General features: G+C 38.2%; 1 protein-coding gene across 1 annotated transcript in view; it reads right to left on the bottom strand.

Moving 5' to 3' along the window:
- Positions 1-25,457, bottom strand: part of LOC149827839 (Cleavage and polyadenylation specificity factor (CPSF) A subunit protein) — a 121,500-nt gene that overhangs the window by 38,414 nt on the left and 57,629 nt on the right. The window contains exons 12-13 of the mRNA XM_090019681.1: positions 13,310-13,386; positions 11,106-11,245 (exon numbers count right to left, since the gene is read on the bottom strand). Of these exons, the coding sequence (XP_089875807.1) occupies positions 11,106-11,245; positions 13,310-13,386 (217 nt within the window). The remainder of the gene's footprint in view (positions 1-11,105; positions 11,246-13,309; positions 13,387-25,457) is intronic.

Here is a 25,457-nt window from a genome sequence, read left to right as displayed (position 1 = left end):
CTTTAAAAGGCCTTCCTAGGGTTGCGTGGAGGAGATTATTGAAGAGTTTTCAGCTGTCATCTTCTTACTGCATTTTTATTATTCTGCATCCTGTTTTCCTTCTTAAGTTTTTTCCTGTTATTAGTTTTCTCCATTGTTTATTGAGACCATTTGAGATTAATAAAGAGGTTCAGCCACACCGATTCAAGGTGGGCATTTGTTTTCACTCCTCCTCCGACGTGGGCTGCATCAAAATGGTATCAGAGCCGCACCCATCTTCATCAGCGAGATGGCTCTTGAAGCAGGGAGCGATCCGGTGCGAGGCGAGGAACGTGAGGAGGCTGGCAGCGAAGACCCCTTACTGCGTGTCATGGACGTGTTGACGAAAATCCAAGAGAACATGCTGTGAATGAGTAGGGATATCCCCCGCCTGTCAAAGAGGATGGACGGGTTTCAAGATCGCGTGACAACACTCGAGAAACCCCAAGAGCCGTGCGCAACACTGTGTGCAGGCCTCGTCGAGGGCGCAACCGCAGGTTCGCTTCCCAGCGCTACCGCACCCCTGCAGCCGACGCCAATCCAGCAGGGTCAAAGCACTGTGTTTCTGCCGGCGACAGCCATCGCCCCTGATCTGAGTAACTTGCAGCAGCACCAGGGAGCCCCGATGAGCAGCAACTCCCTGGTAACGGCCCCGCATTCCAAACAGCGTCCTCCCGCATTGGGATCGCAGGTGGGACGGAGCCTGCAGGGCCCCAGCAGTGCGCTCGGGCCACCTGCAGGTCCCGACGCGTGGTCGCGCATACCTGTGGCTACGCTGCAGGTCGACCCGAGCCTGCAGGGTCCCAGCCTTGCGCTGGGCCCACCTGCAGGCCCTGGCTCATGGTAGGGCACCGCGCACGAGGTGCTGCAGATGGATTTGGGTCGACAGGGCCCCAGCGTCACGCTGGGCCCAGTTGTAGACCCGGGTTCGTCTGTCCGAACCAGGGGAGAGCCATCTCTCCCTCCCGATCCCGCGCGGAGAGGCTCCGAGACGGTACCTCTACAAGTGGGAGCGGGCCAAACCCATTGGGGTGGACCTGACACCAGAGGGTCCAACCCGGTTTTCGTTCCAGCAGGGCACAAGCCCGTTTCGTTGGGACCAACCCTTGGGTCTCAGGGAGCGGGTTTGGGTCTAGACACCCCTTACCCAACCTACCTAGTTGGTTCAGGTGCGCGGGCAGCCCCGAACCAGAACCAACCCAGTAATTTTGACCCTCAAAGTAGATCCCATGCCGACCCTAGCCCATATCGGACCCGGACGGAGCTCCAGTTTGGATTTGAGCCGGGTCAAAACCAGACCCATAATCTCATGGATCGGGGATCGAGTTCAGACCAAGCCTATTATACCCACAACTCGAACCTCGATCCAGCCCATCCATATATGGGTCCGACGAGTAGTGTAGGAATGGGCCCGATCCATATCCCATCGGGAGAATCAACCCATCCATATACCCATCAGGCCTCATACCCACACCCAAACCCAAACCCACTTGTCTACCCAACCCTGACCCAGAACCCTACACAACATCCGATCCAACACCATACTCCTAACCCACAACCATATTACACCCACTCTACCCGCCAGGAACCTGAACCCCACCCGACCCCTCCACCCCCCCTTGGACTTCCCGTCATTCCAGTACCACAATACCGGCCGCAGATGGTACCCGCCCACGGGCAAACCAGACCGAGGCAATGTCAGCAGGAACAGGCGCGCCCCGACCGCCGACCCCCTACCGGTAGAGTTCGACAGCACCAGTATCCCGGCGAGCAATACTGCACCATGGACAATGAAGCAGAATGGGACGACGACAATTTTTGGAACAAGCATCCTGCAGGAATGGTGGAGCCGCGACCACAGAGAGCACCAGACCACTCTTCCACTTATGGGGTGAAACTGGATCTTCCGGAGTTTGCGGGGCGATTCGACGCAGAGCAGTTCTTCGATTGGTCTTATGTCGTGCAATTCTTCTTCGACTACCACACTGTCGCTGAACATCGTCGTGTCTCTCTAGCGTCTACTCGATTGAGAGGCCTAGCACAGACATGGTGGGTGGAGCTACAACGATCAAGGGAGCGACATGGATTAGAGCGCGTAAAGTCGTGGGAGGAAATGCAACGATTGATGCAGTCAAAATTCCTGCCTTCGGATCACGCCGAGCGAGCGTACAAGGAATACCTGACCCTGCGACAAGGTTCCCGAACTGTAGCAGAGTATACCGCGGAGTTCCATGGTCTTTCCCTGCGTGTGCAGATCGAGGAAACAACTCGTCAGCAGGTCACGAGGTATATTTCGGGTCTCCGTCCTGCTATCTCTGATGATTTTAGTTGTGTCACAGTTGAGACATTAGATCAAGCCAGTGGTTACGCCATGAACATCGAGGACAAGCTGAAGCGGAGGCAAGAATATAGAACGACCCGTAGTGAACCCTTCAGTCGACCTAAATCGAGTTTCCCAACCAGGGGAGCAAGCTCCCCTAGTGATTCAAAGCCTAGAGCAGACCTTAGCAAACCTGACCAGTCGGGCCCAGCTTTCCACACCCGGTCCAAAGCCAAACCTAGTGAATCAACCCTTCGTTGTTTCAGGTGTCAAGAGTTAGGGCATGTCGCGTCCAAGTGTCCCACCGTGAGCAGGAACACCTATCTTGTTGAAGGAATTGTAGAGTCTGCAAGTGAAAGTGATAGTGATAGTGATGACAAGTCATTAGTTGAAGTTGAGGATGAGAGGGGAGTTATAGAGTTCGACGGCAACGTCGAAAGTTTGTTGTTCATCCGTCATGTGTTGACCACACCCCGAGAATCGGCCCCATCGAAATGGCTAAGGAATAACATTTTTAGGACCCGGTGCAACTGTGAGGGGCACGCTTGTGATGTCATCATTGACACTGGAGCATGTGAGAACATGGTGCCTGAGAGTGTGGTGTCTACCTTGAAACTCAACACCGAAAAGTTGTCTCAACCCTATAAGATGGCCTGGTTCAAGAAAGAAAATGAGGTTCCCATCACTCAGCGATGCCTAGTCCGGTTTTCCATGGGGGAACACTACCACGATGAGGTGTGGTGTGATGTAGCCCCTATGCACGCGTGTCACATTCTTTTGGGACGTCCCTGGCAGTTCGATCGCCAGACAACTCACGATGGCCGCAAGAACACATACTCTTTTGTCTTTAATGGCCATAAGATAGTCCTTCTACCTATCAAGGAGACTGGTTTTCCCACTGTGGACAAACCTGACCCGCGGACGTTGCCCCTCTTCTAGAGGAGTTCCGCGACATCATGTCGGATGAACTACCTGATGGATTACCTTCGGCAAGGGTAGTTCAGCATGCCATTGACTTTGTGCTAGGGTCGAATCTACCCAACCTTCCCGTATATCGCATGAACCCCTCTGAGCACACTGAGTTATTAAAACAGGTCCAGGAATTACTGCAAAAGGGTTTCATTCGCGAGAGTGTTAGCCCTTGTGCTGTACCAGCCTTACTTACTCCTAAGAAAGATGGGTCCATGCGCATATGTGTCGATAGTCGTGCGATCAATCGCATCACAGTCAAATACCGTTTTCCCATTCCTCGTTTGGATGATATGTTTGATATGTTATCTGGTGCCTCCATTTTCTCTAAAATAGATCTAAAAAGCGGGTATCACCAGATTCGTATACGCGAAGGGGACGAGTGGAAAACGGCATTCAAGACGCGTGATGGATTGTACGAGTGGTTAGTCATGCCGTTTGGGTTATCTAATACCCCAAGTACCTTTATGAACATGATGACCCAAGTCTTGCGTCCGTGTATTGGGAAGTTTGTTGTTGTCTACTTTGACGACATTTTGATCTATACTTCATCATTGTCCGATCATTTGAGTCACCTGCGTCAAGTCTTAGGTATTTTGAGAAAGGAAAAATTGTATGCCAATGCCAAAAAGTGTGAGTTTATGACGTCCAGTGTCGTGTTTTTAGGGTTTATTGTGTCATCTGATGGCGTCAAGGCCGACCCCGCAAAAGTCTGCGCGATTGTCGATTGGCCTACCCCAAAGACTATAGGAGAGATCCGTAGTTTCCACGGGTTAGCCACTTTTTACCGACGTTTCGTGAGGAATTTTAGTACCCTTATGGCCCCCATCACGGAGTGCCTAAAAGGTACTAGTTTTCATTGGACGCCCGCGGCTGGCAAAGCCTTTATGATCATCAAAGAAAAGATGACCAGTGCTCCTGTCTTAGCTCTCCCTGATTTCAGTGCAGTCTTTGAGGTTGAATGTGATGCCTCCAAAGTGGGGATTGGCGTTGTCTTGAGTCAGAATCGTAGGCCCATTGCCTTCTTTAGTGAAAAGCTGACTCAGGCCAGGTGCCAATACTCCACTTACGATGTTGAGTTCTATGCCGTGGTACAAGCCCTTCGTTATTGGAGACATTATCTCATTTATAAGGAATTTGTCTTGTACACGGACCATGAGGCTTTGAAGTATCTGAATAGTCAAAAGAAGTTGAGTGCTCGTCATGCCAAGTGGGTCAGCTTCTTGCAAGAGTACACCTTTTCGCTTCGCCATAAATCTGGTACCCTGAACAAGGTGGCTGACGCTCTTAGTAGGAAGAACAACCTTCTGATGACTATGTCAGTGCAGGTCATTGGCTTCGAACAATGCAAGGAATTATACCCCACGGACCTTGATTTTCACAAAGTCTGAGAAGGGTGCATCTCTTTAGATCGCACCCTCGACCCCCGTTTTTGTATTCATAATGGTTACCTCTTCCGTGGTAACAAATTATGTGTGCCCAATTTCTCCCTTAGACTTCAGTTGATTTCTGAATTACATGAAGGAGGGTTAGCAGGGCATTTCGGGCATGATAAGACGTTCGCTCTCTTAGATGAACGATACTTTTGTCTCAAAATGCGCAAAGATGTTGTCAAGTTCATCCAAGGCTGTCATGTGTGTCAAGTGTCCAAGGGTCATCGTCAGAATAGTGGTCTGTATACTCCGTTACCCATTCCTGAACGGCTGTGGGAGCACGTATCCATGGATTTTGTCGTGGGCCTTCCCTGCACACCCTGTCGTTTTGATTCAATTTTAGTAGTGTTGACCGGTTCTCCAAGATGGCTATCTTTGTCCCGTGTAAGCGAACCACCGATGCCTCTTTAGTCGCCTCATATTATTTCAAGGACGTGGCCCGTTTCCATGGTCTACCTCACACAATCACTTCTGATCGTGACACGCGTTTTATGAGTCACTTTTGGAAATCGTTATGAGCCCTGTTGAAGACGAAGCTTCAGTTCAGTACTGCGTATCACCCCCAGACTGATGGCCAAACCGAAGTTGTGAACCGCACCTTAGGAAATTTGTTACGGAGCCTAGTGGGGGAAAATGTCAAAACTTGGGATCTCGTACTGCCCCAAGCCGAGTTCGCCTATAACAACTCCATTAACCGTTCTACTGGTAAATCTCCGTTCCAAGTAGTGTATGGTCGGTCACCCACCCATGTCGTTGATCTAGCCCCTGTGTCAGATCTCTCAGCTCCAGCTCCGGATGCCTTTGATGCCGTTGAATATATGCGTGACATTCACAGACAAGTCCGGGACAAACTTGTTGAAAGCTACGAGACCTACAAAGCTTTCGTAGATCAGGGTCGTCGTGATGTCCATTTCGAGGTCGGTCAACTCGTCTGGGTGTATCTGCGTCCAGAGCATTTTCCTGTAGGCACCTATAGCAAATTAAGTCCTAAGAAGTATGGCCCTTTTAGGATCCTTCAACGATTGGGTTCGAATGCTTACCTCCTTGAGCTGCCCGATGATTGGCATATTTCCCCTATTTTCAACGTGGCTGATCTATATGCTTACTGTGGCAACAACAAGTCGACAGAGCCGACTTCTTCCCAACCAGGGGAGAATGATGCAGGGCAGGACCCGATTGGGTCCATCGTGCCACCCGATCTGCCACAAAGGGCAGATGAACGACCCTGCCGATAAAGAAAATCAGATAATCGGGTTGGATGAAAGAGATAGAAGTCTGTCGGAAAAGGGGGACTGAACCTTTTTCGGCCAGACAGTTCAAGAGGGCAGCATGCCAGAAAGGGTGTGGTAACTCCCTTTCTGGCCACGAAAAGAGAGAGAGAGAGAGAGAGAGAGAGAGAGAGAGAGAGAGAGAGAGAGAGAGATGTCCCTTGCACTCACCATCATCGCCACCACCCGAGTGTAGAGAGAGAGATGCCCCTTTCACTGCCTTCTCACCATCATCGCCACCACCCCAGTTGCAGAGAAGCAGAGAGTCCCCTTCTATCATCTGCCCCCTCCATCCAGATACAATCTCCACCACCATCCCTCTGGTCTTCGACTCTTCAGTTGTAGGCTGCAGTTTGCACAAAGAGAGAGAGAGAGAGAGGTGGTTTCCACCTCCCAAGAAAGGAGAGAGGGAGAAAGGCATCTCTCTCTCTCTCTCTCTCTCTCTCTCTCTCTCTCTCTCTCTCTCTCTCTCTCTCTCTCTCTCTCTCTTCTCATGTCACATCACCCTTGACAGATGGTGACAACTTTGACAGTTGTCACTGCTTTTTTTCAAAAAAATCTTTTAACAGACAGGAAGGGGGGTGCCCTGTTTAAACTTTTAAAATGCTTTTTTATATTTTTATTATAATATTGTCCGACTAGGGCCAGGTACCCCAGCTTGAGCGGGACCCGATAAGATATCGGGTAGAGCAAGGTCCTAAAATTGGGGCTTGAGCCCAACCCGAATCGGGCTAGGTACCCGAACCGGGCTATGTAACCGAAAGCCCCCGAGCTACCCAACCTGGTGTCCACCCCTAGCCACGATATATTCAAGTAATTTTATTTATTTTGTCTATTTGAATTGCATTTTGTTATTTGCTTATGATGTTGCATATCTATTGTTGATTTCTTTTTCTTTTTTTGGTATTTTGGGACATGTGGACTAGGTTTGAGAGCGATTGCCCAAATCTGAGAGCTTTTGCCATTCACATCCTTAACCAAACATATAGTGCAAGTAAACGTCAAAGAACTTGGAACATATTTAAGCAAATCATACAAAAAAAAGAACTACAACTTACGCCTAAGAAGTATACAAAATTTATTAAACTATTTTATACCTAAGGTAGAGTTAATATGAAACGAAACCTACAACTTTGTTTACTTGTCATCTTTTTAGTCAAATAGAAAATTTGTCATCAAGGAAGCACAATGAGCAATTTGATCCAATCAGTCTAGAAATTTGCAATGGGTTCAATAAGAGCACACACTTAGTTGTCAAAAGCGCTAGTCAGAGCCTAGGCAGCATACCCTTAAAACGACTAAGCAGGACTAGTCGGCCTAGGAGACACCAAAAAAATAATACATCAAGAAAAGCAAAAAAATTTACAATAAATAGTTAAATTTAGTAACAAACATATGATTGAAACTATGGAAGAAGTGTGTAATTCAGTGTAACGTCACAAAATTCATGAAATTGCATAATATTGAGCATACACCAAAACTTGGGGCACACCATCCGATTACTCTATATACATACATACATATATAGATAGATAAATAGAGACAGAATAAGGATTGTCCTTCCCCCGTTTCGTTAGCTCACTGTTAGGACCCTCAAAAATCTTAGTTTTTATATGTTTATACTCGATCTTAACCGTTAGATGTGATTATGATTGTTGCTGAATCGAGAACATGCAATTGATTAAGCATCTTTATGCTCAAATGTGTATTTTAAAGAGGTAACAAAAATCATCGGTTGATATCATACTAAAATTTTATGATAAAATGTTCATATTTTTTACATCAAATCAATTTGAAAGAAAGCTTGTTTCTTAATAAATGAGTATTGATAAACACATCTAATGGTTCAAATTGAGCACAACCTAAAACTTTGATATTTGGAGGGTCTTAACGGTGGCATAAAGAAAAAAGGGGATAGGATGAACCCTTTTCTCATATATATCTATATATATATATATATATATATATATATATATATATATATATATATATAGGGTAACTGAAATATGTTTACCAACCAAATATATTTACTAGTATGAACCAAGATTTTCATAGTTTTTTTTTACTTTTTTCAAAAATTTCACCCTACAAATGTGATCTAGACGCTTGGTTTTATAGAAAGACTTGGATCATCTAATTACGATGTTAAATAAGGATATTTTAAGGGTTGAAAATCAATGGCTGAGAATTTTCATAAATATTCAAGCATAAAAAATTGCATTTCTTGATCCGATTACAATGATCCAACTATCGATTCCTAGCAACTGGACCACGTCGAATGCATCTACAGGGTTAGATTTGCAAAAAAACTATGAAAATCTCTATTCATACTAGCAAATATATTTGGTTGGTAAACATATTCCAGCTTCCCTATATATACATATATATATATATATATATATATATATATTGGTAATGATAAGGAGTACCTACTCCCACCTAATAGAAGCTTTAGATTTTCAAATTTCTTAAAACATTTTGTGTTGATAAGACCCTATAGATATGATCTATAAACATTATTTAGTAGAAAACAAGTTTTGCATCATGTGATTATAGCATACATGTATAAGACCTTTAAAAATCAATGGCTCACAATGTATCAAAATTTCATGACTTAAAAAATCCTATTTTTATGTCCAAAAAACATGATCCAAAGCATGATTACTATCAAATAAACTATGTTGAGTACATCCATAAGGTTTAATTGAGAAGATACAACCTACAACCATGATTTATAGTAAGTGGGAGTAGGTAATCTCAGAGCACCGTAGCAATACTCTCTCTCTCTCTCTCTCTCTCTCTCTCTCTCTCTCTATATATATATATATATATATATATATATATATATATATATATATATATGGGTTAATCTAACATTAAACTAGTTGTATAACTTGTGTTTAACATTAGACGGATTCAACCTTATTAAAATGACTTAAAAGCTATTAAAAGAATGGTACTTTTTAAAATGCATGCTTACTTTTGTGGGCATTATAGGTCTTTTGAACTTGGAGAGAATTGAAAAGTCAAATACCTTTTTTATCTCAAAAAGTAATCATGAATTTTTGAAAATGTCTTCTTTTAAGGGTATTTTGATCATTTTAATAAGGTTAACACAAATAGTCTAATGTTAGATTAAGCCTATAGATAGACATATAGATAACTAAAAAAATAGATTTTATTTTTATATATGTGTATGTGTTTGTGTGTGTCAAAAACACATGCATACATCTAACCACAAAAATTTTTAAAAAAAAGGAAAAAAGATAAAAAGGAAGAAAAAAACAAGAAGTGTGAAGGGGCAAGATGAGGAAGAAGAAGAAAAAATAAAAAAGAAGGAAGAAAAAGGGGGAAAAGGAAGGGGAAGAAAAAGGGAAGCCAGAGGGGTGAAAAGAGGAAGAAAAAAAAGAAAACAATAAGGCAAAAATGAAAAGCAAAAGAAGAAAAACAAGAGAGCAAAAAATAAAGCTTTTGGGGGCGGGAGGTAGAAGAAAAAGAAAAGAAAGAAAGAAAGGAAGGGGACAAAAAAATAATAAAAATTGATAATCATGCCCCTGCATCCTAAGCAGGGACAACCTAGGTAGTCTTGGTCAAAAAACAGGGACCTACTGCCTAGACCCATAAGCCTATGTGGTGCCCAGCGCCTAGCCTACATAGGTGCAATTTTTGACAACTAAGGGCACATTGTACTAAATGAACAAGACATTGAATGGATTAACGTGGAAGGAACAAAGGAGGTAGACAATGAGCAACTTGTGTATATTGGAGAGGATCTGAATGTGGAGGATGAAAAAGGAGGAGAAGATGATGGTGATTATTGAAATCATCTACTTTTTTTGTTTGTATTTTGGAAAAAAATTGTTTATATAAAGCTTCAGTATTGAAAACACTTCAATATTTTGTTTTTATTTATGAAACTATGAATCTTGTGGCATGTTATTTTAATTGCATGATATTTCACAATTTACATTTTTCTTGAGAGATATGCATGCATTTGTAGCATATTATCTTTAATATTTGATGTTCGATGTCTTAAGCTCATAAATGTTTGATATGTGATATCATGGTTTTATAATAGACAATTTTAGTATTGTTTCTTGTACTAAGAATTTTTTTAGGGTTTCCTAAATTTTTTTGATTTTTTATTTAAAAAATACAATTATTTATGATATTATATATATATATATATATATCTTATTTGGGGCCCAGCAGATTTGGTTCTCTATAACCTCAGTATAAACCTTGAATGAAGGCAAGTGACATAAAAGGCTCTCTTCGGGCCTTTAAATACTAAACGCATAAGCCTCTTACCAATGGTAGAACATACAAACCAACATCCACCTTCTTTTATGTTATTTCAAAATCAAACCATTTAATATGGTTTAAAATATCACTGTACATCCTCTAGCAACAAGATGTGGCTTAAGATACAACTCACACAACCTGAATCAGACAAATTCCCGAGTTCAAGCAACTAATCTTTTCCACTTTATTAACTGTTCAATTTTGTTGTTCTATTTAATCTTGTTTTCTTTTCTATATGTTTTGTTCTTTCATCTTATCTGAAATTTGTTTTCAGTTGCAGCCGGCTTTAACCCAATCGTTAAGCAGATACAAGCTTAAAACATCGTTTTGGCAAATAGTTTACCAGTAATCAGTTTGTCAGGTAGTTATTTCAATCACTTTGTTGTCCACTTATTCTCTGACGGTTTTTGTAAGACGTAATCTTGCTTGACCCTATTTCCTGCTATTATGGTATTTAGCAACTTTTAAAAGCTTAATCCTTGACTAGTGATGATTCTAATGCCTCTTAACTGGAAACTTTCTATAACACGACTTATTGACAACAACAACAACAACTACGCCTTCATCCCAAAACAATTGGGGTCAGCGATATGAACCAAAAAAGAAATTCATTTTGGGTCTTCCACATGAATCCTTTTCCTCCAATCATTTCTATCCAATGCCATGTCCTCGGTGAGGTTCAAAGCATTCATATCCTTTCCTATCATCTCCATCCAAGTCTATAACACGACTTATTGACACTAGCATAAAATAACACACTTTGAGATGATAAACACGACGAAGTAAAGGTACCTTGAGAGGGGTACAAATATCACTATGCTTCCCAGAAGTGTACATGCAATAACACTATGATTTTTGGAATCCAAAAGCACCTCGCTACTACTGCAGCCCTTTATTGCTTCATCTGTAAGATGCCGATAAGAAAATGATCCCTACAAAATAAACAGACGCATTGAATGAAAGTTTCTAATGCATAAAATGATGTGCAACAAAAAATAGAGATTTCAGCAGCAAAATATGCAGCAAAGAACTAAATCAGTTTCAGATATTTATAAGGGTAATTTACAAAAGATGCCTAACAGCTATTTACAAACAACCACAGATTTTTTGTTATTACATTCAGTCACCTGCCTTCTTCATTTATGTTTCAAAGACATGCTTGGTCCTAAAATCATTCAGCTAGATTTTACTAAGTGAAACAAAATGACTAAAATGCCCTCATTATCAATTTGTTTAATAGAACAGAAGATGATTTATCCTAAAAAGACAAAATTGTCATTTTACACCTCAGGCAGGTATTTGAATGTAAATTACTGAAACTTTGGGTGGATTTTCCTAAATAGCTGAAAAGTTATGTCTTTTACGTTATCCTAATTCCCTATGTATAAAAATAAAGTATTAAACCTCAACTTGAATGCATTCAAGAATCTCTTAAGCATGACTAAGTATCACAAAGCAGAAACCTAGGATCAAGTTTATCATCAGATTACCATTAAATGATAATTGCACGCCTTTTTCCAAAAAAAAAGATGTATTGGAGAAAATGTACTGTTTAACTAAACATATGTACCTATATACATACATACATACATATGTATGTGTGTGTATGTCACAGGATATGGATGCAGGCAGGAGGATACAATTATTTTTGTGAAGTTCCCTATATGGCAATATACAAGGGGATACAACAGGGGACAAAATGGAGTATCTGTGTGACAGTTCCTTCCACGAATCAAAGGATCTTTGGATATTCTTTGGTTCAATCAGTGATAGATCTGGAGTCAAAATACATAAAAAAAAAAAACTTTGAACATTAAAAAAACTCTCCATGTTACAATCAATATAAGTAATCTCAGGACCTATTAACTAGGAAAAGAGCAGCTGCACTAGTGACCCTTTTATAGTGGAAATGAATTAAATCATACATGAAGACAAAAACAAGAAAAACACAAAAGGAATACGAGAGACAATATTGGCATCAGTCACCTCCAATACATAAACAATGATTATGGGTCGGAAAAGAACTTTCTAGGAAAGAAATAAGATTATAAGGGAGAAAATGAGGATCAGAATAAGATAATAGATAATTTGGAAACTGCACAACTTTTGGGTGAGAAAATTCATAACTCAGATTCAGAGGGTCAAACTAGGTGAAGGCTGTTAAGATAAGCTTCTAATATATATATTTGTATATATATATATATATTAAAATATATATGTATGTCCATTTGTATGTAAACTAGAAGACCCATCAAGGGTATTCCAGTCATTTTACATTGTCATAGAAGTCAGCCCATTAGGGGCTGACTGTTTATTTTTGCTGTTTATTTTTTGTTTTTGTAATTTACCTTTTTGTACAGTGATTGGGACAGCTCCAACTAGCTGTTGGAGCTGCTCCCAAAGGTCACAAATGTGACTGTTGGGAGCAGCCCAGCAGCTAGTTGGGCTGCTCCCTATGTTCCTTGTCTATTATAAATAGGGCTTCAAGTCCTTGTATACTCCAATGCCTTTTGAGCATTTTATGCAATACAAAAACATTTATTTGACCCTCGTGTGGGTAGTGCGGCTTGATCAATCAAGTGTTTTCTTGGATTGGTTGTGTTCTTGTAAGTCCATAAGTGACACTTGTTTGCTTTTGTTTCATTTCATTACAAAGGTTTGATTCAAAATCCTCAATATGCTAGAACAGGAAACAACATATTTGTTATATTAAAAGCAACAGCCAAAACAGAGAACAAAATATTCCCCCCAAAATATTAATCATGTTCAATGCACTGCCATGTTTTAAATTCATGAAAAATCGTCAAAAACTCAGGTTCATTATATCACTTAATCATTCACGTCAATATAAATATCATTAAGAAGTTTCATTCTATTTCCATGAGATGACCATAAATGTTGTAAAAGGGAAACAAATGCCAGGTATCCAATGGAAGTTCCATACATCAAGCCAAAATCATCAGAGTACCCAACCACAGCACAAAAACTCTCCATACCTTCCTCACACTCATAACTGTTTCTCCCATGAAATAAGAACAACAAAGTGTTAGATTGTGCTCTGGGCTTGCATTATCTGAAACTCCAGACAACAAAAAATTAGAAGCTAGAGATGTACTTTCTTGTACACTGAAGAATAATGCATGTAGAAAAATAAAGGCAGCATAATAGTTTAATGGAAAATAATCTTTCTTTCTCATAAAAATACTAACTGGAATAAAAAAGATGAGAGGACACTGCAGAAATTAGAACAACATGCTCATCCATTTAAAATGCATTACATAACCTGACGTCTTACAATTCAATATATCACTTTTTTCTAGAAACAATAGCTGTAGAATTTTTCAAAGAACACCAGAGGAGTTTAGTTAAAAGAAAGAAACTACAAGAAGCGAAATGGTAATAGAACAGGAATGTGGAACAGCAGTACTAAAATTTAAAAGAGAGAGAGAGTGAGTGTGTGTGTGTGTGTGTATCAAAAGGACAAGACATATGACTTACAAGGACAAAACAAAGCTAGAAAAGCACATTAGAGACCTACTAAGCAGGCACGTTCATCACAGAACTGTCAAAAGTATGATAAAATTTTAACCTTCTTGCACGATGTGGAATTAACTTTAGCCACAAATTATAAACAGAGAACTGTTTAACAAAATTTGGATTCAATATTAGCACGGTGGATACTGAAAGCACTAGAAAACGTATTGTTTTCTGTTGTACTTTTGAAATACTTAGAGATGAACCAGTAAATTATTGTGATAGAATCTCCTGAATCTATCATTTTTGGACTTGTCGAGGATGAAAGTATAGTTTAACAAAATTACTTTTGCAGCCATGCAAAAACTTATATGAAAAGAATATGACTAGATAATTCACAGCAAGCAAACAGACCTTAAGAATTACAGGGTAACTACATAATAAACAAACTAGAAATGACTGAAGTACCCATACAATGTGGAATACTAAATATAAGAAAAAGTGTTGTCATACCATTGAAACCCCAACTACATGCACTAAGCAAAATCATGAAGAGAATGGAGAACAAACTAAAAATACCAGCTAGAAGATGAATGAGGTTTTTTTAAGAAATCCGCTATCTATGTGCATGTAGAAATGTACAGCAAGCATACAAGTCTATCTAGAGAACTTGTAGCCTATGCCACATAGATACAAATGCAGGAATGGGACACAATCCATATACGCTTGGAATGACATGAAAGTTCTCAAAAACTAGGACAAGGTAACATGGTTGAACTCAGATAGCAAATATGTGTGTATACCTAAAGCAATAAAACATGAATATCATATCAAGTGCAAACTCTTGAAGAACAATTTTAAACTACTACAATTAAAAACAACAAATAAAAAATTATGTTGAAATTGAAATGTAATGTAATTGATGATAAATTTTAAAAGAAAAAGAATGCAATCGAATACAAAATAAATATCAAGATCATAAAAGGAAATAGATAAAGTTATAACACAATGTTGACTATCTGACACTAGTTTGAATGTGTCTATGAAGTGTCCTAATGTGCCCAAGTGTCTTGTCGTGTCAACACAATATACACATGCTAAGTGAAGTGTATGTGTGACATAGCTTGTACCTTGCATAATGACAATCCATCTATGTGTTTGTACCATGGTTGTATGTATCGTACCATATCGTACGATACATATCATTACTTTTGGGTTTTGTGACACGATACACACTCCTATCGCGATACAAGTGTGTATCGTACCCATATCAGGTGTATCATACGATACACCCATGTATCGTATTGTATCGTACAATATAGTATAGGTGCACTTAAAAAAGGCTGAAAGTTGTTTTTTTCATTTTGGGTTTAAAAGGCCTCTTGAGGGTCGAGTTCTTCATATGTTTAGAGTCTGTTAGAAGGGAACCCACACACCCTAGGTTCCCTGAGATCGATGTAGGGGCTGATTTGTGCCCAAGGGAGAAGGCTTTTGTGATTTTATCAAGAGTGCATTTCCACCATTTTTTCACTCAAGGAAGTGGGTTAAGGTACAAAATCCTATTATTTTCTTCTTATTGAGTGTTTTTGGGGAAAGGTTGGGGAAAGGTGTGTCTGGTGCTTCTTATTGAGTTTGTTAATTGGTTATGTTTTATTTTAGATCCTTCGATGTCGTCTTCACGTTCATGTCATAGAGATGATCATGCATGGCAATACTGCAGAAGCATTGATGATGTACCACGACTAGGGTCACCATTGAATTTGAATGTCTGTTTTGTGATGCTATTATTAGAGATGGACTTCATAGATTTAAACAATACATTGTAGGTCAAGATCAAAATGTACATCCATGTGATTATCCATTTATTCGTGCCACTTTTCGTGTTGATGTTATTGTTGAACTAAAAGAAATTCGAAAAAGAAGAATTTTGCAAAAATGCAAAGACGAAGGACTTCCAACCATTGTTCCAGATTCTAAAGATGATGATGATGACCCAATTGCCAAAAAAATGGCCAAAGATAAAGAGATCATCATGCGGCACTTGGATGCAACACTGAGAAAATATTGTCCTAATGTTTGGCAAATAGGCTCTAGAAGATAGTTTAGTTTTAGGATCTTTATAGTTTAGAACTTTAGAAATAAAGATTAGCATGTAAGACGTCAGTTACATATTTTTAGTTATCATAAACTCTTAATAATTTAGTTATGACTTATGACATTTTAGTATGACTTGGATGTGAATTTAATATTTTTAATTAAGGCTTTAATTGTGTTTAAAATTTAGATTATGTAGTTGCCTTTTATTTACATTGTCAGTTATCAATTGTGTGGTTTGTTATTAATTTAAATTATATAGTTGTCTTCATATATCATTTTATAGTTGTATTTTGTGCAATTCATCATTGTTTTATGTGATATGATTTTTTTATTATTTTTGCTAATTATTGTCTGATTTTTTTGGAAATTTTTTACTAAAAATTTATGATATGTTTACGATACATTTATGATACGATACGGTGTTACTATTGTCCCGACCAATACGGGAAACGATACGATTCTTACAACCTTGGTTTGTACATAATGAAACTTAGGATTTTTTTTGCCACACAAGCTGAATTTATAACTATTTAATATAACATAATTGGTTACATGTGCCTCGTGGTGAGGGCTCCCAACCACATGTTCAATGTGCTCATCAACACCTGACCCGAAGATGTGGATCACCCAAGGCATATTAGCATTGTCTATTACAGTTTGAACCGGAGCTTGAAACCGAACTTCACCGCAAGAGGATAGATGGAATAATTCCCAATATAGATCTTATTTACTCGTGGAATCTAGGCAGTCCACAGGATGGGGGATCCATACATTCCCTATCAATCTCTCAAGCACAGGTTTTAGGTTCTGCCTCAATGGAGAAAATGCAGCACCTAACAATGCATTTCCACAAACCCAGACCAAACACGGCCACTCCCCACTTGAATTTTGGTGGACTGGGAATCAAAAAGACTAAAACTGTTAAATAATGCATTGTTGGTGAAATGGTGGTGGTTCTTAAATTTTGAAGATAAGCTTTGTGCTTAGTTGCTTCAAGTGAAGTATCAGATTTGTGATAGACCATGAGAATGGAAGAGTACAAGTAGGTGGAAGCATGGTTCAGCAATTTGGAAGAATTGGCTCAGAGTTTTAGAGTGCTTCAGGGCAAGACTGCAAATCAAAATGGGGAAAGGCAACAAAATTCAACTTGAATAAACTGGCACAGAGCTACTGGCTGAGCTCTTGTGGATCCTATCTCACATAGCTAGAGATAAGTTAATTCTTGCGAAAGATTGTTGGGAGAATACCAAAGGTTGGAGAAGAAACATGAAAGACTGTGAATATGATGAATGGCTGAAATTGATGAATGTGTTTGCTGAAAGGAATCCCATCAATGAAGAGGATATGGCAGTATGGACCTGTAATAAGTCTAGTGAGTTCTTCTTTCAAAAACTATATAATCTTGCTTGGCCAGGATTAATGACAACTTCAAACCAATGGCTTGCACGTCCACCAGTTTTGATAAGTGGTAAATAGAGAACTATTTGAAAGTGGTGGCGCATCTCAGCATGGTGGTATGTGGAAGGAAAAAAATAACAAGATTTTCCATGGCAAATTCTCTAAACACCTTTGCCTACAAGTTACAACAATTAATTACATGGGATTTGAGTGCTTGTGCCACAACAAGATGGGCAGACTCCGACCTGCTGTGGATCAGGTCATCTACAATTGAAACTAGGATTGTATAACCCATTGGTAACTCTTATCACCAGTACATGAATAAAATTTCCTTTATATTCCTTAAAGAAAAATAAAATACCAAAATCCTTTGTTTCAAAGAGATTCCCTGAAAACATCCTTGACATGTGATACACATTAATATCATGTCCTAAAAGAATCGCCAGTATAAAGAAGCATTAGAGTTTAAGTTCTGCATAACACTAAAGGCAAGTTTGCAATGCCATGTGAGTGGGATTTTCTCAAGTTCTTGTGATTTTTAATCATAACCACACAACTTTAATAGAGCAATACAAACATTGAAAGTTGAATAATGCTGAGGTGATTCAATACACTTGGTCACAAGTGTAAACCTGTGACCAGGAATCACAAGCTGATGAATCACAGCTTTGACCAAAACAAGAATACAATAAGAGTCTAGGACAAATAGAGCTTATCATGATGACTGGCTAAATCCAGAACTTTCAAAAGGGGCTAAACTAAAGATATTTTGTCACAGTTAAGGTAGGGTTACTAACACAATATGTTCCAAATGGGATACACTAGAAAAGTTTCCATCAATGGCTTCTGGGCCTTCCTTAAGATGCACTGTATTGTGACAAGGAGACTGGTAGCTGACAAAGAGGCTTTTTTAGCTCTTTCCAACATTTATCTTCAGCCAATCTCTTTTATATAGAATGCCAGCAACCTCTTCAGACAAAGCCCTAAATACAGGAAGCAATAGAAATAAGATCTCACTCTCAACCTTCCCCCCCTCCTGTTCTCTCTCTAACTTCCCACTCTCCACTTTCACCACGTGTACCCTTATCTAGGTTATCGATTTTGAAATTTGAGATTATAAATTTAAAAAATAAAAAATAAAACTACTCTCCCTCTCATATGCAACCACAATACTTCATCTGTAGCCACATTAATAATTCAGCCATTGATAAGAAGTGGTAAGTGTAAAATGAGTGCAATCAGCCTACTTAGTGGTAGGCTGGCAATCAGTTCTGGTGGCCACGCATCCCCAGACCAGCAAAGAGCAGTCAGCAGTCTACACGAACGGAATTTTGAAAGCGTTCAATCCAGCGTGAACAAGAGTGTTGACATGTTAGGTTATCTATTGCTTTTTTCCATAGATTTTTCTCTCTATGACATTATATCTATGCTCTTTTCTTTCCAAAAAAAAACAACTACCTTCTTTGTACTCTTTTCCATAGTGCGCTCCACACAATATGTATGGCGCTATGTGCATAATCAACCATGTGAGACTCCATGTTAGCGTGCAACAAACTGGATATGAATTTGTAGACCTAATTAAAGAACCACTCCATATTACACTCTCTTCGTCATTTTTTCAAGAAAATAAAATCAGTTTTTCCTATATGGCCCTCGTAAGTAAAATATATCAATGATCTTATTTTCAATTCCTCTTGAAAAGTGCACTACTAACTTAAATTTAAGGGTTATTTACAAAAATTATACCCAGAAGTTTTTATAATTCAGATCCATACCGAGAAAAATAAATAATTCAAATGCACATTTCATTTATTTTATGTAAATGAGTGAGTTAAAGCCAAGCCTTAACATGCCCAGTGTTAGCATTTTGGGAAAAGCTTGACTTCTTGTGTAACACTAATAGAGACCTTTAAGTTTGACCCCATCCACTGATATGGATCCAGCTAACGTTATTTTCATCATGAGCTTTTCTATAAACAATTGTATAATTTTAGCCCTACTGCTTGCATCACTGTATAGGTCCCAAAGATATTTTCTACGAGTCACATGGGGGGTGATTTTAATTGCTTGGCTTCACAATGATATGATTTCAAACCATTTGGTTTGGGAGTATTGAGAGTGGTTACTGTTTTATGGGAAGATCGAGGCATCTCATCTTTATGTTTTTTCATGAAAAGCGATGCAGTAGGTGTAATGAAATATGCGGAAAAGCAAAGAGTGCACTAAGCACTTACAACTTCCACTAATGAACAAACAACAAGGGCTAATACCCAAACCCACAAGAGACAACACAACATAAAAATATAAATGTCTCTTATTGAAAGAGAGAGAGCTCTCAAGAGTAAGAAATACAAGAGGGGTTCACCCCTATTTATACACAAGAGAAGGAGAGGGGGAGGGCCAAGAGGCCTTAAAAGGAGAGCCACCTAGGGGGCTCCCCATGTAGTCGTTGGGAGCCCCCAACGGTCACAAATGTGACCGTTGGGGGCCCCATCGACTACATGGTGGGGCCCCTTTTGTGTGAGCAAAAAAACAAAAAATAAAAAATATGATTTACAAAAAATAAAGAGGAAAATAAAATAAGAAAAACAAGTCCCCCTATCGGGTACTTGTGAAATGACAAAAATACCCCTATCGGGTATTACATATATATATATATAAATATATATATATATATGAATTACATGTATTTTAACAGTAGGCAGCGACTTTGAAATTGTGCTCACAAATGGGCATGTGTACAATGTGCATGCATTCGGAATGTGTTTGCATTTTGCAGAGCATATCAGATTGGCCAACTTTGACCCTGTCGCTAGGTGAACAAACTGAATGATCTGAACAAGGTCGCCATTATGGGAAACTAAAACAGGAAAAGAGACTTTCAAAAATCTATGTGAAATGGGAAACAATATATATACATAGGGAAGGGGGACTGTCCAGCCAAAGGAAGGTCCAAAACCTACAACCGATGATAATTGAAGGTGTTCCTTCTCTAACAATCGAGTTTTTCATCGATCGGACTTTACATATTATATTTTTATCATTCATTTAGTGAGCAACATGTTTTGGATTATGAATTTTTTATGTTTAGATGTGTTTTTTAAAGCGCTAAAAATCAACGGTCCACAATATTGTAAAGTTTTAAATGCATTGTGAGCCGTCGATTTTTAACGTTTCGAAAAACATGTCTATATGTCGTAAAATCTTCATGTAAAGCATATTTCTTACTAAATAAATTATAAAGAACAAATATATGAGATTTGATCGATGAGATGCTCAAGCATTGGAGAAGGGGAGCCGTCCGATCGTCGTTGGTTGTAGATTTTGAACCTTCCTTTGGTAGGATGGTCTCCCTTCCCTATATATATATATATATATATATATATAGAGAGAGAGAGAGAGAGAGAGAAATTGGTAGATGCTCACACGTTAGGTGCTAAATGATATATGCTAAATGGGTTTTTCTGGCCTTCCGGTGTTTTTTTCGCAGTTCTGACCCCATAAATGTGTTGGGCATGGTCGATTTACGAGGAATCCACACCTGGATCGTGTGTTTTTGAAGAAAAAAATAATATTTGGAGCCTCAAAAATTTACAAAGATTTTGGACCGATGATTTTTCGAACCTTATAAAAACCCACCCATGTGTCGGAATCGAACACTTCAAGAGCTGATCCCTATAAAATCAAGTACATAGATCACATATGTATGGTCATAATTTATAAATAAAATGAAAAAAGAATGAAAACCCCATTTAGCACATTCATTTAGCACCTAACGTGTGAGCAGCTCTCTCTCTCTCTCTCTCTCTCTCTCTCTCTCTCTCTCTCTCTCTCTCTCTCTCTCTCTCTCTCTCTCTCTCTCTCTCTATATATATATATATATATATATATATATATATATATATATATATATATATATATATGTGTGTGTGTGTGTGTGTGTGTGTGTGTGTAAAGTAAAAGTGAAAATATTGAAAATATGCATGCCATTTACACAAACTTTACTTCCTAAAAAACATTATTATAACTAATAAGAATAAATAATTTATTTTTAATAAAATACATGATTAAATTTACTACAACAATAAAACTAGTATAAAGTAGGGATATAAACAGGTCGGATTCAGTTTGGATCTAAGCAATATTGAATCCGACCTAATCATGTATTGCTTATTCGTATTCGAATGAAAAAAAGTCGTACCGAATTCGGATCCGATAGGTTAGGTGAAGTTCAAACTAATAATAAAAAGGAATGTTGTTAAAAACGCGCCTCAAGGCACAAAAGGGGCATCTATCCCCAAGGCGAGGCCCCTTTCGCCTTGAGGCACTTAAAAAAAAACTGTTATTAGTATGCCTCATATGCTATGACCCAATTTTAGAAGAAAAAATAAGGAAGCCCGATCCTAATTAGGGTCGGTCCTCATTTTTTTCTCCAACTCCCTCTCCCTCCCTTTCTCAGTCTCTCTCTCGCTCATCTCCCTCTCAACCTCTCTCGCTCTCCCTCTCTTTCTCAGTCTCTCTCTCGCTCATCTCTCTCTCTCTCTCTCTCTCTCTCTCTCTCTCTCTCTCTCTCTCTCTCTCTCTCTCTCTCTCTCTCTGCCAAGAAGAAGAAAAGAAGAAGGTTGTTCTTGCCCTCTCCCTCTCTCTCTCTCTGCTGAAAGGTAGTCTCTATTTTTATTCTATTCTTTTTGTACTTTTTTATGTTAGTTATTTTTTTCAAAATTAGCCATTGGTTTTTTTATTTCTACCAAGTGCCAACACAAGGAGTAAGAAGAAGAAGATTGTTCACTTCCTCTCCCTCTCTCAATCTCTCTCTGCCGACATGTAATTTTTTTTTGTCTCTTGGTTCTTTTTTTTGGGGGGGATTCTGTTTTTATGTTAGTCATTGTTTTTTTAATGTTAGCCTTTTTTTATTTCTACCAAGTACCAACACTGATTTTGTACACTCTTTTGTTTAGAAAAGAATGCATTTTTTTTGTCCTTATCTGCACATTTATACGAAGCCAGTAATTCAGGAATACAAATTAGAATAAAGAGAAGAATTAAGAAATAATAGATTTTATATATTTTTGTTGAAAAATATAAGCAATTAAAAAAGAAATTTTAAACTATAAAAAAAATAAAAACTGAAAACAAATATTTAAAATATACAAAAAAGATGTTCATATTCGCTTCAATCTTTCTCTGACATGGTTTAGGCTGTGGGTTTTGTTTAGTATTGAGACCGAGAATTTTATCATGTTTCTTTTTTATCAGCTAGGATTTTAAATGCAATGTCATGTTACGTGCTTATGGTATTTTCAAGTTCAAAGTGTTATACAAATCTGATATGATCACTTTTTGTGTAATATATGGTGATCCTCATTGATTATGAATTTGGATTCATTGGATTATAATCATTATATAAAGCATTGGCTAAAGTCTTTTTTTAATTTATTTTTTGTTATCCACCTCCATATTTGTGTTTTTATATGACATAGATCAAGTTGCTGCATTAATGTTACTTTACATGTTAATCTCATATTTTTTTATATTTATTTGAGATTTTTTATTTCATATTGAATGTTGCTTCATCAACAAAGCATTTCTTCTATTTATTTGTATTTTTAGATATTTTTTTTTAAGTTTTTTAAGTTAAAAAAAAAAATTGAAGCTTAGGCTTTACGCCTGGAGGGTTACGCCTTGCTTAGGTTTTTGGTGGAGCGCCTCGCTACGCCTCAACGCTTTTCACAACATTGATAAAAAGTAATTAAAAACTGAGGAATAATAAAGGGATGTGTTGGGCTATGTAGCTGTACTTTTGTGTTACTGCATTTTTGACAAATTTTGTAAAAAGTACAAAAGAAAAAATGTGGCTGAAGCTTTTTAAAAGTATGTGTCAGTGCATTTAATGCACTCTGGAATGTTTTGAATGCATGGGCTGCCAGCGTGTTTTTACAAAACAGTTTTTGAATGTTTGAATCTTCCCAATATCAAGTGTCTTTTGGATTCTGTTATAAAACCAAACCCAACAAAACAATACCGAATCCGACCCGATTAACTCTTCCGGTTTAAAAACTATTACCAAACCCGATCAAACGGGTTCAGGTCGGTCAGGTACCCCAACCAGACCAAGACCCGTTGACATCCTTACTATGAAATCACTTCTATTCAGCAAAAGTAAATACCCAGCTTACTTTTAACAAAATATTAAATATCATAAATAAAGTATTTAAATGCAACATATGTTTAGATAGAATCAAGAAACAAGAAAAAATAATGTGGTTATATTAAATTTTATCCAATACATTATGCTTTTCTTAATATAAAAAATACATGCAAATTTTAGTTTTTTAAATAATTAATTAACATTTTGAATAACACTTGTATTTCAACTTTTTATTGAAAAAAAAATCTATTTAATGAAAATATGCAAGAAACATATGGAAAACATGTTCCCTATATAAGGAATTGAGTTTCCCGCAGGTAAGTTGGTTTCCTATATAATGTGAAATGTCACATGGGTGCGGGTGCGGGGGTGCGGCAGGGGCAAAAATGTAAATATATATAAATAAGGGGGGTCCCCCCGGCGGGGGTCCAAGGCGGGCTGCCCCTGGCGGGGGGTTATAGGGGGGCAGCCCCCCCCCCCCCCCAAGATTTTTTTTTTAAATTCCACAGCCCATTTCATAGGGCATTTTTTTTTTAAATCCAAAAAAATGGACCGAAATGACCCTGGGTGCGGTCAACGCACCCAAGGTCGGGTTGACCGCACCCGCGTCGACGCAGGTGCGGCACCCTGCTAGCCAAATCCTTGTGACATGAAATGAGTATCTCAATCAAAGGGAATCAAGTTTCCCGCATGGGAAACGAGTTTCCCACATGCAAGTAAAGTTTCCGGTAACCCTGAATCTGAACCTGTCATGATATTTCTTTTATTATTTTGGAAAACGGTAAATGAAAATTATAGTAAAAAGATTAAGCATATTAGCATATTACTCAAGGTATGTAAGAGAATAAAGGATATAAATATCATTGCTTGATTTCATGGAAATAAAATAAGATCAGAAATATATATATATACCAAATTAGTGCACAAAACCTGATTTATTTACTGTATGATTTTGGTACAACATGGGTCATTAATTTTTGGATTCTTTTTAAAAGCCTTTTAGAGTAGAATAATTAACTATCTAATACAAGTTCACCAACAATAAACTGTAAAGGTTGCTTTATAGGGTCTAATTTATAAAACATGTTATAAACCATTAAAAACACAAACTCCGTTGTATATATACAAATATATATATATATATATATAAAGAGAGAAAGAAAGTAAAGTTTGGAAAGAGAATAAGTGAATGGGAATTGTGTTTTCGACAAATGAGCAGCATGTTTCCTTATGCTTTCTCTTCTTTAGAAAAAGTGTCAATTCTTGCTTAAGAAGTGCGCTAAACTTCCTACATGCTTCCAATTTTTGTGGGGCTGACGTACCTGTGAACCAAACACGCCATGGAAAATGCTTGCCCAAATTTTGAGTATAGCCCAGCTTATCGAAACTGAAACCAGTGGATTCAATGAATCAAGGTTTAATCTGTCCTACTCTTTCGAATTAAAAACTTACCAAATGAATTCTCTATAGCTGAATCTTTCTTGTTTCCCATGCATCACACAAGCAGATTATATATATATATATATATATATATATATATATATATATATATATATATATATATATATATATATATATATATAAGACTCATAGTTGCCAAAACGGGAATAAAAAATGGGAAGTGGAATCTGGAAGCGGTCAATCCAAAATTTTGGAGGATTCGGGAAGCGGGAAGCGAATAGGAAGCGGTAGGGAGAATTGTTCAGAAAGCAGTATAAAAATTATGAGAAATAATGACAAAATGATGGATGTAAGAAGATTTTAAAGAATGAAGTTCTTTGAAGAAAAAAATGTCAAAATGAATAATTATGAAATGTCTACAATTGACAATTATATTAACTTATTAGAAAGACAACCTAAGATTATTTAATAGAATAACTAAATAACACATGCGATCAATATAAATGCAAAACCTTTAAAAACTACAAGTTCAGAAGTTTATTTTGGAGTTTCGATACAAAGCATTGAAATAACAAAAAAAATCTGCAGCAATTGATGTGTAACTCATCACCCATATTACAATTCCA

The sequence above is a fragment of the Nuphar pumila genome, chromosome 10, assembly GCF_984573655.1.
Source record: "Nuphar pumila chromosome 10, dmNupPumi1.hap1.1, whole genome shotgun sequence".
In the NCBI taxonomy this organism is placed as follows: Eukaryota; Viridiplantae; Streptophyta; class Magnoliopsida; order Nymphaeales; family Nymphaeaceae; genus Nuphar; species Nuphar pumila.
This window is presented reverse-complemented; position numbering and strand designations above follow the sequence as displayed.